Genomic DNA, 12432 nt, shown 5'->3' with positions numbered 1-12432 from the left:
CCCATCCCCATCCCCATCCCCTTATGCTTGTCCCCATGGCGTTGTCCTTCCTTGCCTTTCCTTTCAATATTGTCGTTTGCATTTTGCAAGTGAAGTGAAGGAAAGGCAAAGGAAAGCAAAGGGGAATGGAATGGATGGGAAGTGAGTATTGGGCGGCGGAAAGTGGGCGCGTCATTATCCTTTCACGCAAAACAAAACGCTGCTGCGTGCCAGGACCTCATTCTCGCCCATCCAGGATCCTATGTGGGGGGGGGGGACGAGTGGACTGGCTCAAGTCCTGACTCTTGATGCCCGACTCCTGGCATTGCCGCCCGTTGTGAGTCTTTTGTCCGGGCATTTATTTATTTATTTATTTATTGTCATGCCTGTTTATTGTTTTGCCTTTGATTGGCTTCGGCTTTGGTCGAAGACCCCCCCCACTCCATTATTATTGAAAGATTTATACATATACTTTAGCTGCCGAAAAGTTGATTAACTTTGTGATGGCATCAAAGCCATTGGGGGATGAGTTTAAAGTCTTTTCTGGGCTATTTATTGTGTAAAATATATGCTTAATAATATGTTAAATTCTATTCAAATATTAATTATTTTTGCGCCATAAAAGTGAGTGCATTTTGCTAGTTTCCTTGGCTGACCGGAAAGTGTATTTACCCAAGTTCCAAATAATATCTGCTGACTTTCTGCTGCCTCATCTTCGCTTGTCCCTTTATTTTTTTTTGTGCTTATTCTCGAAATTCTTCCCTCTGTGTTTTTGTGTGTGTTCGTATTACTCCTTTGGAATCCTTCTTATTGGCCCATAGATTTATGGCTTTATGCTCAAATGATTGTTTGCTCCCCTCCCTCTCTCTCTCTCTCTCTCTCTCTCTCTCTCTCTCTCTCTAGCTGTCCTTTTATCCTCAAACCCTCGTAATACGCGGTACGGAAAAAAAGTCCACCCCCCCAAAAATAGAAAATGCAAAAGTGATAATCAAGTTATAAATTTAAATTGAAACTCATAAATTTCTGCATGCGAATGCGTGGGAATTTATTGTTGTCTTCTGGAGCTGCTTTCACCCACACCCCTTCCTTCCTTTTCCATCACATAATTATCTGTGCGGATTTCTCAGTCTGGTTTGCATTTATTGAGAATTTACACGCAGCTACATATATGTATTTATATAGTACCTGAATATATATATATATATATATTTGTAGGTAAATGTATGCATGTTTCTGAATATGGCACAAATGTGTATTTATTGCCGGAAATCACATATTTCCGGCAGGCTTTTGGCGGGGGCCAGGCGACAGCGACGTGCCATTAATGAGCAGCACAATTAAATTTCACTCTCAAAATGACACAAAAAGGGTAAAAAGTATTGGCTAATTGATGAGTCGACCAGGCGAATGACCTGGAAAATGGTTAGGAATTTTAATTTTACTCAAAAATATTAAATTAAAATTGTTAAAAATAAATAAATAAATAGGTAACAAATAAATTTGTTAATTTTGATACAAATTTTCTAGTTATTATTTATTAGAAAATATTTTGGTTAATTTTAAATATTTTTATTTTTAAAATTTTAATTATATTAGAAATATATTTTTAAAATAATATTTATAAATATTTAAATTTATTCAGGGTAGATGTCTATGATTAAATTTCAAATCTTATTTCTTCAAAATAAATATAAACATAGAACTAATTTTCTATAATCATAATTTTCAAATATTTTCGCTGCCATATTCTACCCAAATTCCCGCATACCCTACAACCTATCGAACATAAACGGAATTTATGCAAAATATTATAACAACAAAAGGAACCGAAGAGCCGAATAGGACACTACGCACGTGGGCGGATGTGTTCAGGGATGTGTGTGTCTGTCTGTATGTGTGTTTTCCTTTATTTTCCCATGGCATAATATTAAACATCCTGTTGTCGGGCCCAGGTCCGGGTCGGGTCGGCTCCTCACATGCCTATTGTCATAAATAAACCAAGCCCGAACCCGAAGCGAAAGGTGTGTTTGCGTTTTGTCTGTCGTTTGTGCTTTTGTAAATTTTTTGTGACTGGCTTAAATTTGTTGCGTTATTTGCGTCATTTCCGCAGCAAATCATGGCCCAAAAAAAAAAAAGGGGTGGTAGGTGGTAGGAAAATGCCAAGGCCAGACAGGCGCCCCAACGAAGAATAGAAATAAAGATGCGTGTGTGGTGGATGGTGGGTGGAGTTGGAGGAGCGTGTAAAGTGTGTGCTTAATCAGCCAATCAATTTCATATACATATTTTAACACTTGAATGCATTGTTAAAGAATAAACTTCCAATGCGGGCCCGAACAGAGTGGGAGAGAACCCAAATTCCAGTCAATTCAATCTGAACAATGTGCAAATAGTTGAGCATGGAAATATGCTTTAATTTCGCTCTGCCATTCGGTCATTCGTCCAATCAATGAATATTTTACATTTTCCATTTTCCCTTTTAATTATAAATGAATCAACTTTAACATCTAGTGTCTTTAATTTGCCTGTCGGCTGTATTTAGCAAACATGTTGACCACAAAATTGATGGGTGTCAAAGTCGATTGGTGTATGGTGCTGTGCTGTGTTCTTTTATTTAACACGTTCGAGAATGAGATGGAAATTATTTCGTTTTTTTTTTTGGTATCTATTTATTTAAAATGTTTTGCAATTGCTTACCAATTTTCACACTTAAAAATAATTCTGTTTTAGGTAAGCGACCTAGAGATTTACCTTAGAAAGGTTCATTTCAAATTGAAGGAAGAAATAAATATTCAAATAAATATCTAAAAATGTAGAAAAAAAAAGGGATAGAAATTTTTGGGAGCATAAAAAAAAAATTATTTATTCTTATTATTATAATTTTGTTATACATACATAGATAGATGTGCTGTACATATGTATGTATATTAAAACTCCATAAAATTGAATTTAAAATTGCGAATAGCGCAAAGATGACCATCTTATGTGTATTTGTTCACAAACACTTATTGAGAAAATAGTTCTTAAATTATTCGAACTTCCAGTTACATGTCAAACGTATAGGGGTAAGAAAATACTGACCGTTTAAGCAAAATATTGTTTTAAAACCAAGGGCCGAAGTCGTATGGTTTGTGCTCTACCTACAGGCACAATTACTGGGCATAATCTTAGAAATTTTAATTTAAATTTTTCACCTTTTAAGAATGTATAAATTGCTTCATAATACCCAGATCCCTCTCCTATTTCGCCTACTTGCAGAAAATACACTTAACACCAAAAAACGCAAGCACCAAAATTTCATTCTGCCCCTGCCCCACCCCGTTGATGACGTGAGAAGCAGGCAACAATATCAGAGACTTTGGCCAGGCCATCATCAAGTTGCTTAAGTGATTTCAATTTAGTAAATTTTTTACTGCCACAGGGCCACAGCGTAAGTAACTATCCAAACTATACCCCAAAATGCATAGACAGTACAGGCACAGGGCCCAGCACCCGAACGCCCGCCCGCCCGCCCATAAAATGTCTTTGCTTAGTGCCATGAAAAAAGGTGGGTGTGGCAGCAGCCACTTAGCCCTGGCGGGTATTCCCTCTCTCCCTCTCTGTCTCTCTCTGTATATAGTTGCAGCTGGAAAACGCTCACAAAATATCGAACGTTAACGTATTTATGGCTGCACTTTGCCTTGCCTGACAACAAGCGTCCTCCCAAAATGCATTTGCCAATGATGGCAGGATGAGAGGCTTCTGCTTCTGCCTTCTTAAATTTGCTGTCCTCAGTTGTCGCCCTGCAACAACTGAAGCGTTTCCGTTGCTCTCGGGGTGCGCCCAACAAGGCGCAAACAATTTTTCCTTCTTTTTTTTGCAACCATTTTTTGTTACATTTCCGCTTTTTTGCATTCAATTTAATTTAACATAAACATTTATATGTTTATTATTATCCAACGCACACGCTGAGCAGCGGCATAGGCAGTGGCTGGGGAGTGGCTGGGGCAGAGGCTGGGGAAGAGGCTGAGGCAGTGGCAGAGGCAGTGGCAGCGGCAGTGGCAGCGGCAGCGGCAGAGTGGCATCGGCAGCGACTGCAGCTGCTGCTGTGCATTGTGCAGAAGAGAGTTTCATGCTTGAAATGCGCATACGTAGCGTATACGTAATATGAAATTTTGTAACGGAATGAAGGGGTTAACTATAACAGTGAAAGCTGCCAATAAATGAACCCCAAAACATGTTTGCGGATTTTTAATACAGTGAATAAGTATTTTAAAAAGAATCTTTACTGTACTTTGCTGAGAGGGGCGGGGTGGGGTGCAAAAAAATATGCACTATAAATTTTGTGTGGAGCAAAACTTGCAACAACAATAACGGGACCGGGAACGCGAACGAGGATTGGGACATGGGGCATGGGGCATGTGGCATGGTGCACGGTGCATGGGGAACAACTGCAACAACAACTTAAATCTTAAGTAGCTCAACTTGTTTATTTATCGAAGCAGAAGTTAATGCAGTGTGGGGGCTTGCAGAGTGGATTTGTGTATGGTTGATGCTTGCTGGTTGAGTGGGTGAACAGGTGGAAAAATGCAGCAATGCGTCAACACACTGTTGTTGTTGTAGTTGTAGTTGTGTTGCTTATACCCACCCCCCCTTGGAGTACCACCAACAACCACATTATGCGCAAATGTAATTGCAGGCAACGTGTATGAATAATTGGGGGGGAGAAAAAAAGCAACAAAAAATGTGTGAAGCTGCGCTGAAAAAATGTTAAATTCAAATCTGAAAATGTTACAAAAATTTCTTTTAATTTGAATTGTAAAATGTTAACCAATTTTGCATGCAGTGAAATCATTTTGTGTGCCCCTCCAAGGGCTAAACTGCAAGGAGAGACCAAACGAATATCAAAACAAATTACACAACATATTAAAAAGATGACCGGGAAAAAAGCGTCGCCACAAACATGCACACAAAATAGTCAAACGAAATGAGAATGAAACTTAATCAAAACAAATTTTGCGTGGTAGAGAGGTTGGAGCTTTGCATATAAAACTGAAGCTAGATACAGCAAACACAGAGATAGATGGACAGATACGTGGAGCGGATACATGGAGCGGCGATGGAAAACAGCTAAAGCTAAAGTTGGAAGCAGTCAGAGAGAGAGAGTGGGAGAGAGAGAGAGTGGGAGTGGGAGTGGGAGTGGGAGCTTAGCTTTTAATTTTCCAGACACGTGCGAGCGGCGTAAACAACATAACAAGACCGACATATCAGAGGGACAAATAAGCAAAATTTTGTTTTCATATCTTTACCACTGGGTATCTATGTTTTTTTTTTTTTTTGCTTCTTCCCTGCCTCTCTGTGGTATTTTGTGCAGAGTGTTTTTTAAGTTTTGGCACGCTTCACTTTAATGCAATTATGAATTGAGGGAGCACAAATATCACTGAAGTTTGCCCAGCTTGCGGGCCAGCAAGGTCCTCAGCCGATAGACTCCATATTGCAGGGTAGACACAACCACAGACGAGCCACTAATTAGAGCAATGGTCAGCAGTGCTTGCCTGGGCTTGCTGTAGTTCAAAACGTTGTAGATATAGCGATGACCCTTGCTGTAAATTAAAAAGAAAAAAAAATATCTGGAATTATTTATAATAACATTTTAATATATATCCCACTTACATATCCAAACCACCCATGGCATAATATATCAAAGTAAATGCCGTGTATGACCAGCCAAAGGCCAAGGGATACACAAAATGCAGCAGACGCGTTGGTTGTGCCACTATCAGATGATCCATGGTGAACAGAATCGGCGGCATGGCATGTGTCCAGATGTTATAGAGATCGGTGAAGTATGCAGGATTGGTGGGATCACGATCCAAGGGATAGATGCACGTCCAATACACCAGAGCAATCACATTTGCGAATACTAAATTGATCCAATAGCACACCCAATATGCCTTTATTTTTGTGCCATTTCGTACTGAAGGAGCAGCAAAATTTGGTAGCAATAGCAAAATACAAAGAATATCATTTCGAGCTCACCCATTCGCTGTGGATGCCAGTGATGGATTGTCACCAATATGGCACCACTAACGCTGGTAATGCCACACAAAAGGAAACCCCAATCGGTCAGATATATGAACCAGCGACCATTGTGATGATATTTGGCCAAGCAACTGATGACGCCCGTGCCAAAAAAGATGCCCAGCAGCCAGCGATAGCCCAGGAACCATCTGGAGGTCAAACCCGATTGCCACTGCAATGAAATAAATTAAATTAATTAATAAAACCAATAGAGTAGAGAGAATTATGCCCGTATGCCCACTTGGGAACGGAGAAAGTCTTCTGGGGCATGATGTTGCAGGCCGCAATTCTCGCGTCGCAATTCCTGCCTTAAGCTCAAGGGTTGCTGATGTGGCGCAGTGTCCTCCGCCCCGCCGCTTTTTAGCAAATTTGCATTCTCACCCATAGCAGAATTGGAGAGTTTTTTATTTCTGGGATTTGCCTAAAATTTATCTTAAAAATGTTGACATTTTGTATGGCACTGGCAGGGACTGACTGGACTGCTTATCTTGCATGACACGCTGCTCTCTCTTTCTCTCTCTCTCCAGTCTCTGAATAATTAACAGTTTTATGGGATTCCTACGACTGAGCTCTCGCGGGATGCGGCCATCGTGGAGCGTTGATCTTCAACCGTTCCACGGGTTCGCGCAAATTACGACATGTGGCCTGACATCATTTTCCTTCCTTGCACGCAGCCAACCCGCCAAGATTGCGGTGGGCGTGTGTGTGTGTGTGTGGGCAGGACCAGGGCCCTGAAGGGCAGGAGGCAGCATGTCGTTTTGAGCCAAGCAGACACTTTTAATTGAGAGACACTTGCGCTGAGCTGTAGCGTGCAATTAAAATGCCATTACATGCGAAAACAAAGCAGCGACTGCACAGTGGCACGAGAGACTCCATAACGGTAATGGATTTTGTAGAATTTTTGTATTAAATCAGAGACTAAGGGATCATTATATATATTCCAGCTTAAATATCAGAGATTATTAAATTGTATTTTTATTTTTTATTTTATTTTATTTATAAAATTCTTAAAATATTATTCAAATTAAAAGGTATTGCAAATTAAAGAGTTTCGGGGGGACTTCTATTAAATATATTTTTCTGTGAACAGATTTTCCCCCACAAATATTCTAAAAGGCACTCAAAAATACGATGATGCGAAAAGATCTTTTAAATTATTTTCTTTTGTTTGTTTCTACATTTAAAAGTTTTCTCCAAATGATTAATATTGCAAATACTATAATGTATAATTATAACTATTAATATATATATTTTGAATTTTTATTTAATTCATTATCATCACCTGCGGCACCACTGTGCGTCACACACACACATCACAGTAAATTCCGTGGCAAGGATTTTGAGTGTCTCGTCAGCCCCTTGCCAAGCAGAGAAGTGCGTTGCGTGACTGTGTGTATATGTCCCGTCCTGTCCCGTCCCTCGTATGCGCGCAACTCCCTGTGGATGCCCACCCAGAGGTTGCCCGGAGAATAAGTAAATCTTCGTCTCCCCAGAGCCCACTCCAGGGCTACACCATTTTGTCGTGACTCGCATCTGGGTGTACCACATTGGCCATTCTATGCGTAATACAACGTCAGGCTCTCGTCTGCATATATTTTCTTTTCTTGCACAAATCAAGCATTTTTTTCTTTTGCGTGGCATAAAATATATTTTATAGCAAAGGAGACCATGCCCATGCCCCTGCCCACCTTGCGGGCATTTGAAATGCAAATTTTTTTGTATACTCTTCTCCCTATTTTCTTTCGTTTTTGCCCTTGCTTTTGCCACATTTTGCTGTTCGTTTCATGCTTACCCTATTTTGTTTGTCATTCCAATTGATTTGCTGATTTGCGCATCAATCAAAAGAAAATTTCACTGTTTAAGTTTTACTTTCATGTGTGTAGGGGAAAAGGATTGCCAAAAGGATATACACATACATAGATATTCGTAGTTCTTCATCGATTTGCTTATTGAATATCCTTCCGTTGGGTTTTCGTTTCGTTTCGCTACATTTGGTTTTGTTTTTTTGGGGCTTTTGGTCGCCTGTCAATTATGGGGAGTGGGGGAAATGATTCAGCATAATCATTCCACCCGAAATCAACAGCAATTACCTGTCTACGAATGTCTCGTCCTCTGATGAGTAAAGCCAAAAGGCCACATGGGTAGGATGAGCTTTGTAGGGCCAAAAATAGCAGTCCAGTTGAAGGTTACAAAATAAATTGATTGAGCCGGCAATAGGTACAACTAACATGGGAAGTTTTGTGCAGAAAAAACAAACAATTCAATATAGAAATATATCTCTAAAGTAGTTTTATTTTTACAGTTTTTTAAATGCAATTTATTGTAGTTTATTATTAGTTTAAACAGCAAAGAAAAATATTCCACAGGGATCTGTAAGTTAAGGCGCTTTGCCACTGCACTGGCGCAAGTCTTTCAGCACTTGAGCCTTTACTCTGGGCTTGCATTCAGATTGAGAAGCCCAATAATGATGCCGTAAGCCGATGCAGGCAATTTCCAGTACCCGCCACTACCCGCCAATACCCGCCACTACCCACTCCCCACTGATATCCAACCTCGTGGATTCACTATGTACGTGGAGCCAAGGCACACAAAATTCAATTTCCCAGAGCCCAGCTCATTGGCATGTCCTAGATTTGTGCTCCTCAAACCACCACCCCCACCCCCGATCAAACCCAAAGTTCCCCCCCCCCGCCGCACGCCATCAAGGAAGTCAAACTCTTTGGCAGTTTGCCATCAAGTTGCGCTTTAAAAGTGCGTGCCCAGACTCACCCCAGTGGCCCAGCCAGCTGGGGAATGGGTGTTCTTTGGTTTGGGTTTGGGTTCCGCTCCTGTGTCAAGGGTTAAGTGTTTTAAAGTGAGCCACCATTCAGGCCATTTCTATGTTATCGCAATTTACCAAGCAGCAAGCACCAAGCACTTCTCTCCAGCTCCAGCACCAGCTCCACTGCCTGCTACCTTTTACCTTCTACTTCTATTTGGAAGCAGAACCCCAGGAGGCGATACCTCACATGTCATTATCTTAATTTAAGGCAGCTCTTGGCAGGCACTCCACCGCCACCGCCCACGCCACCACCACGTCGCGTCCTGTCGCTTCGTCTCGCCTTGATAGAGCTTCTTTCAACTGCCATATCTCTTACTTGAATACACAATTATGTGGCACGAAGGTGTGGGTTGGAGTGGAGTGTGGCATGGCAGAACCAGTGGGTTCTGCGGGGTTGTGTACTGTGTATGGGTGGCTAGAAATTAAATTTCTCCTGCTTAGAGACATGATGGTTCTGCCAACCAGCTCTACCTCTCCTGCTCATTATTATATAGTCACGTGGCGGCGGGGCCTATGGAGCTACGGTGGCTTCGGGGGCTACGGGAGCTATGGACACGGCTGTGGCTCGTTACTATGCGGCCATATCACGACTTGAGATTCGTCGAGAGCTTTCGCCGAGCTCTCTTTCTAGTACTACGAGTACATCAGTCAGCAGAGGGTAAACTAACCATGCGATAGAGTGCACCGAAGTGCAATCACTGCGAAAAATAGAGAGCTGTTAGTGTATAAAGTTTTGTATAGGGAATGGACAGAAATATAACTTAAAATTATTTAAGAAAATCTGAATGAATTGTGAATAGTCAGGGAGAGTAGTAAAAGAATGATGATGAGCTACAAATAGGATACCTATAGGAAACTCTTTTAAAATGTAATAACATAATAATAATCATATATTTTGTAACAAGTAATATAACAATAATAATATAATAATAATAATTATAAAACATAATATCTTATGTAATATGTAATTTATATGTAATTATATTATAAATTATTTGCTGTTGAAGGTAATCCCATTCTTGTAAATTTTAATTTCTAACCGAATCAAATAATTATGCTGTACATAATATTATATTATATATATGTATATTATATTATATTATATTAATCATTATATAATTATTAAATAATATATATTATATATTATATAATTAATATAAAATATATAATATATATATATTATATAATATATTACATTAATTATATATAAAATATTATAATATAATTATATTATATTATATTATATTATATTATATTATATTAAATTGTACTTCCTTAAGCAAAGAGCAACTAACCGTCTACTTGGCTGAGTTACATCTTTTCACTTTTTTTTTCCTGCTTGTTTCTTGTTCTGTTCCCCGTGTTATTAGACGCGTGGGAGTTCCACATAGCAATTTGCAATCTTTCTTGCTCTCCCAGCACCGTTTTTGTTGTACATAGTGCACGTCGTACTCCTCGTATGTATATCAAATGAAAATGCACATAAATACAAATAATATGTACGTATAACGGGGTATATACTCTCACTCGTACTCGTACTCGACCTCTACTTGGGCTGTGTGTGTGTGTGTGTGTGTGTGTGGAGTGTGATGTGGCCGGATGATGATGATACATCTGGATGCCTGCTATAAAGTAATACCAACATATTATTGCATTTGAATTTAAAATTGCAGCCAGAGTTTGCACAGGAAATCAACAAAAGTGTCACAACTGATGTGTCATCTGCATGTTAACCCACATATCCATCGATATGTGTGTAGGCGATGGCAGTACTGCTTCTGCTGCTGCTGCTGCTGCTGCGTGTGCATTTTCCATGTCCATTGGTTGTCAAGTGTGCAAATGAAAGGAATTTTATTTGCATACTCGTAGAACATAAAATATAAAAAAATTAGCAACGTTATTTAATTTTTTATTCGGCGCCAAAGCAACAATTATGACAGGTAACGACGCCTATAGTTAAAATAAAACTATCTTTTGTTGTGCCACAAATCGTGTATCAAATAAAGAATATAATCTTTCCCGTACTGAGTTACTTGGCAGCTCACGATTATTCATATATTTAAATCGTAGACATATGTTTATTTGATGATCTATTAATCACAAAATCTCAAAATCAATAATGAATTTCATAATGAGTTTTCGTATTGCCAGCATACTAATCAGAATCCATTCCAAAGGCCATGTCAACAAATTTATTTCCGATTATTCCACAAATTTTAAGTTTTGCTTTCCATATTTCGTGAAACACTTGAACAAAAATGGATTGCTCCTCATCCTCCTCAGAGTTTGGTGCCGCAAGAGCAGTGGTCGCCAAACAGCAAACGAATAATATCTGCCGAAGAAAATATTTTATTAGAATTATTAAGAGTCTTTCGCGATTTAATTCTCTGCGCTCACCAATAATTGCAATTTCATTTCGAGGCTGTCGTTGAAAGTCTGTCGATGGAGGAATAAATGGCTCCCTATTTATACGCCTCAATATATACCCACTGATGATCTTAAGATTAAACTTTGAGCCTTGGTTCGATTGATTTCCATAGAAAATCAATTAATTTGTTAAGACCTTGATCTGAGTGTTCGAAAAATCGTTATCAATCTTCAATTGTCTGAATGGCACTGCAATAAACTTAAGTTCAGGTCCATTTCTGCGGTAATCAAACATTAAAATTGAATTTCTGCATAAATATGAAAGATATTGTTTGGGTTGGCCGTTGGCTTTTGCCTCTCAGTATTACTCTGACCAAATGGAGTGCAGTATATGCGAGTACGAGTGTTCGGTTCATAGCAGAAAGCTAATTAAAAATTTAATTTTTAGACTGAGATGTGTTATTTGCGCATTATGGACATTATGTGAAAAACGAAGCGCTACCTCTGAAAAAAGCATTAAAAAGTATGCATAAAATTAAAAAAAATTATTTTTTTTTAGCATTTTTGCAGTCTGAGTATTTGGTAGTCTTTTATTTCTTCTTCAATGCATTTCAGTAGTAAAACTTGTACCTTAAAAGGATTTCATGAGCTTTTTGTTATACCTCAATTTCTCCCAAATCCCATTTATATTATAATAATATTATTAGTAATGGAAAAAAGGAAAGATCTGCTCAGTTTTTGCATAGTACACATTCCCAACTCCATTCCCCCTAACCTTCAAAAAATGTCTTCCACTTTAGCATGTGTTCACTGTATGCTTTTGTGGATTTAATTCACAGCAAGTTGTGCAATTTAATTATTACCAAAGAAATCGTTAACACAACACGCAATGCTGTTGCTCCTGTTCTGTTGCGAAATGCAATGCTCTTTTCTGGTTCCCGGTTCCTGGTTGATGGGTTGCTGGTTACTGGTTGCTGGTTGCTGGTTGCTGGTTGCTGGTTGCTGGTTACTGGCCAACTGTGGCAATCAATGCATGGTAAATGCATCTGAATGCATATTGAAAATGTACATAAATGTAGGCAGTGGCAATGGCAATGGGGTTGGGGTTGGGGTTGCCGGGGCCGGTGATCTGGATTGGGGTTTCAGGTTTCGAGCTGCTGAGTGGGGGTGGTGACAATGCCGTCTGCTTGGCATTTATGCAACCCGCA

General features: G+C 39.4%; 1 protein-coding gene and 1 long non-coding RNA gene across 2 annotated transcripts in view; one reads left to right on the top strand and one right to left on the bottom strand.

Annotated features, from left to right (window-relative positions):
- The window catches only part of LOC121403934, a 50352-nt gene that overhangs the window by 27519 nt on the left and 10401 nt on the right, over positions 1–12432 (top strand). The gene's annotated exons all lie outside the window — the stretch shown is intronic.
- LOC111074235 (protein rolling stone) lies at positions 5157–6495 on the bottom strand. Its single transcript, XM_022366960.2, has 4 exons — positions 6278–6495; positions 5995–6208; positions 5629–5932; positions 5157–5558 (listed from the first exon to the last, which is right to left on the bottom strand). Exons 1-4 carry the CDS (start codon positions 6419–6421, stop codon positions 5393–5395), a joined length of 828 nt encoding a protein of 275 aa, XP_022222652.2. The 5' UTR covers positions 6422–6495; the 3' UTR covers positions 5157–5392.

The sequence above is a fragment of the Drosophila obscura genome, unplaced genomic scaffold (assembly GCF_018151105.1).
Source record: "Drosophila obscura isolate BZ-5 IFL unplaced genomic scaffold, ASM1815110v1 contig_179, whole genome shotgun sequence".
In the NCBI taxonomy this organism is placed as follows: Eukaryota; Metazoa; Arthropoda; class Insecta; order Diptera; family Drosophilidae; genus Drosophila; species Drosophila obscura.
This window is presented reverse-complemented; position numbering and strand designations above follow the sequence as displayed.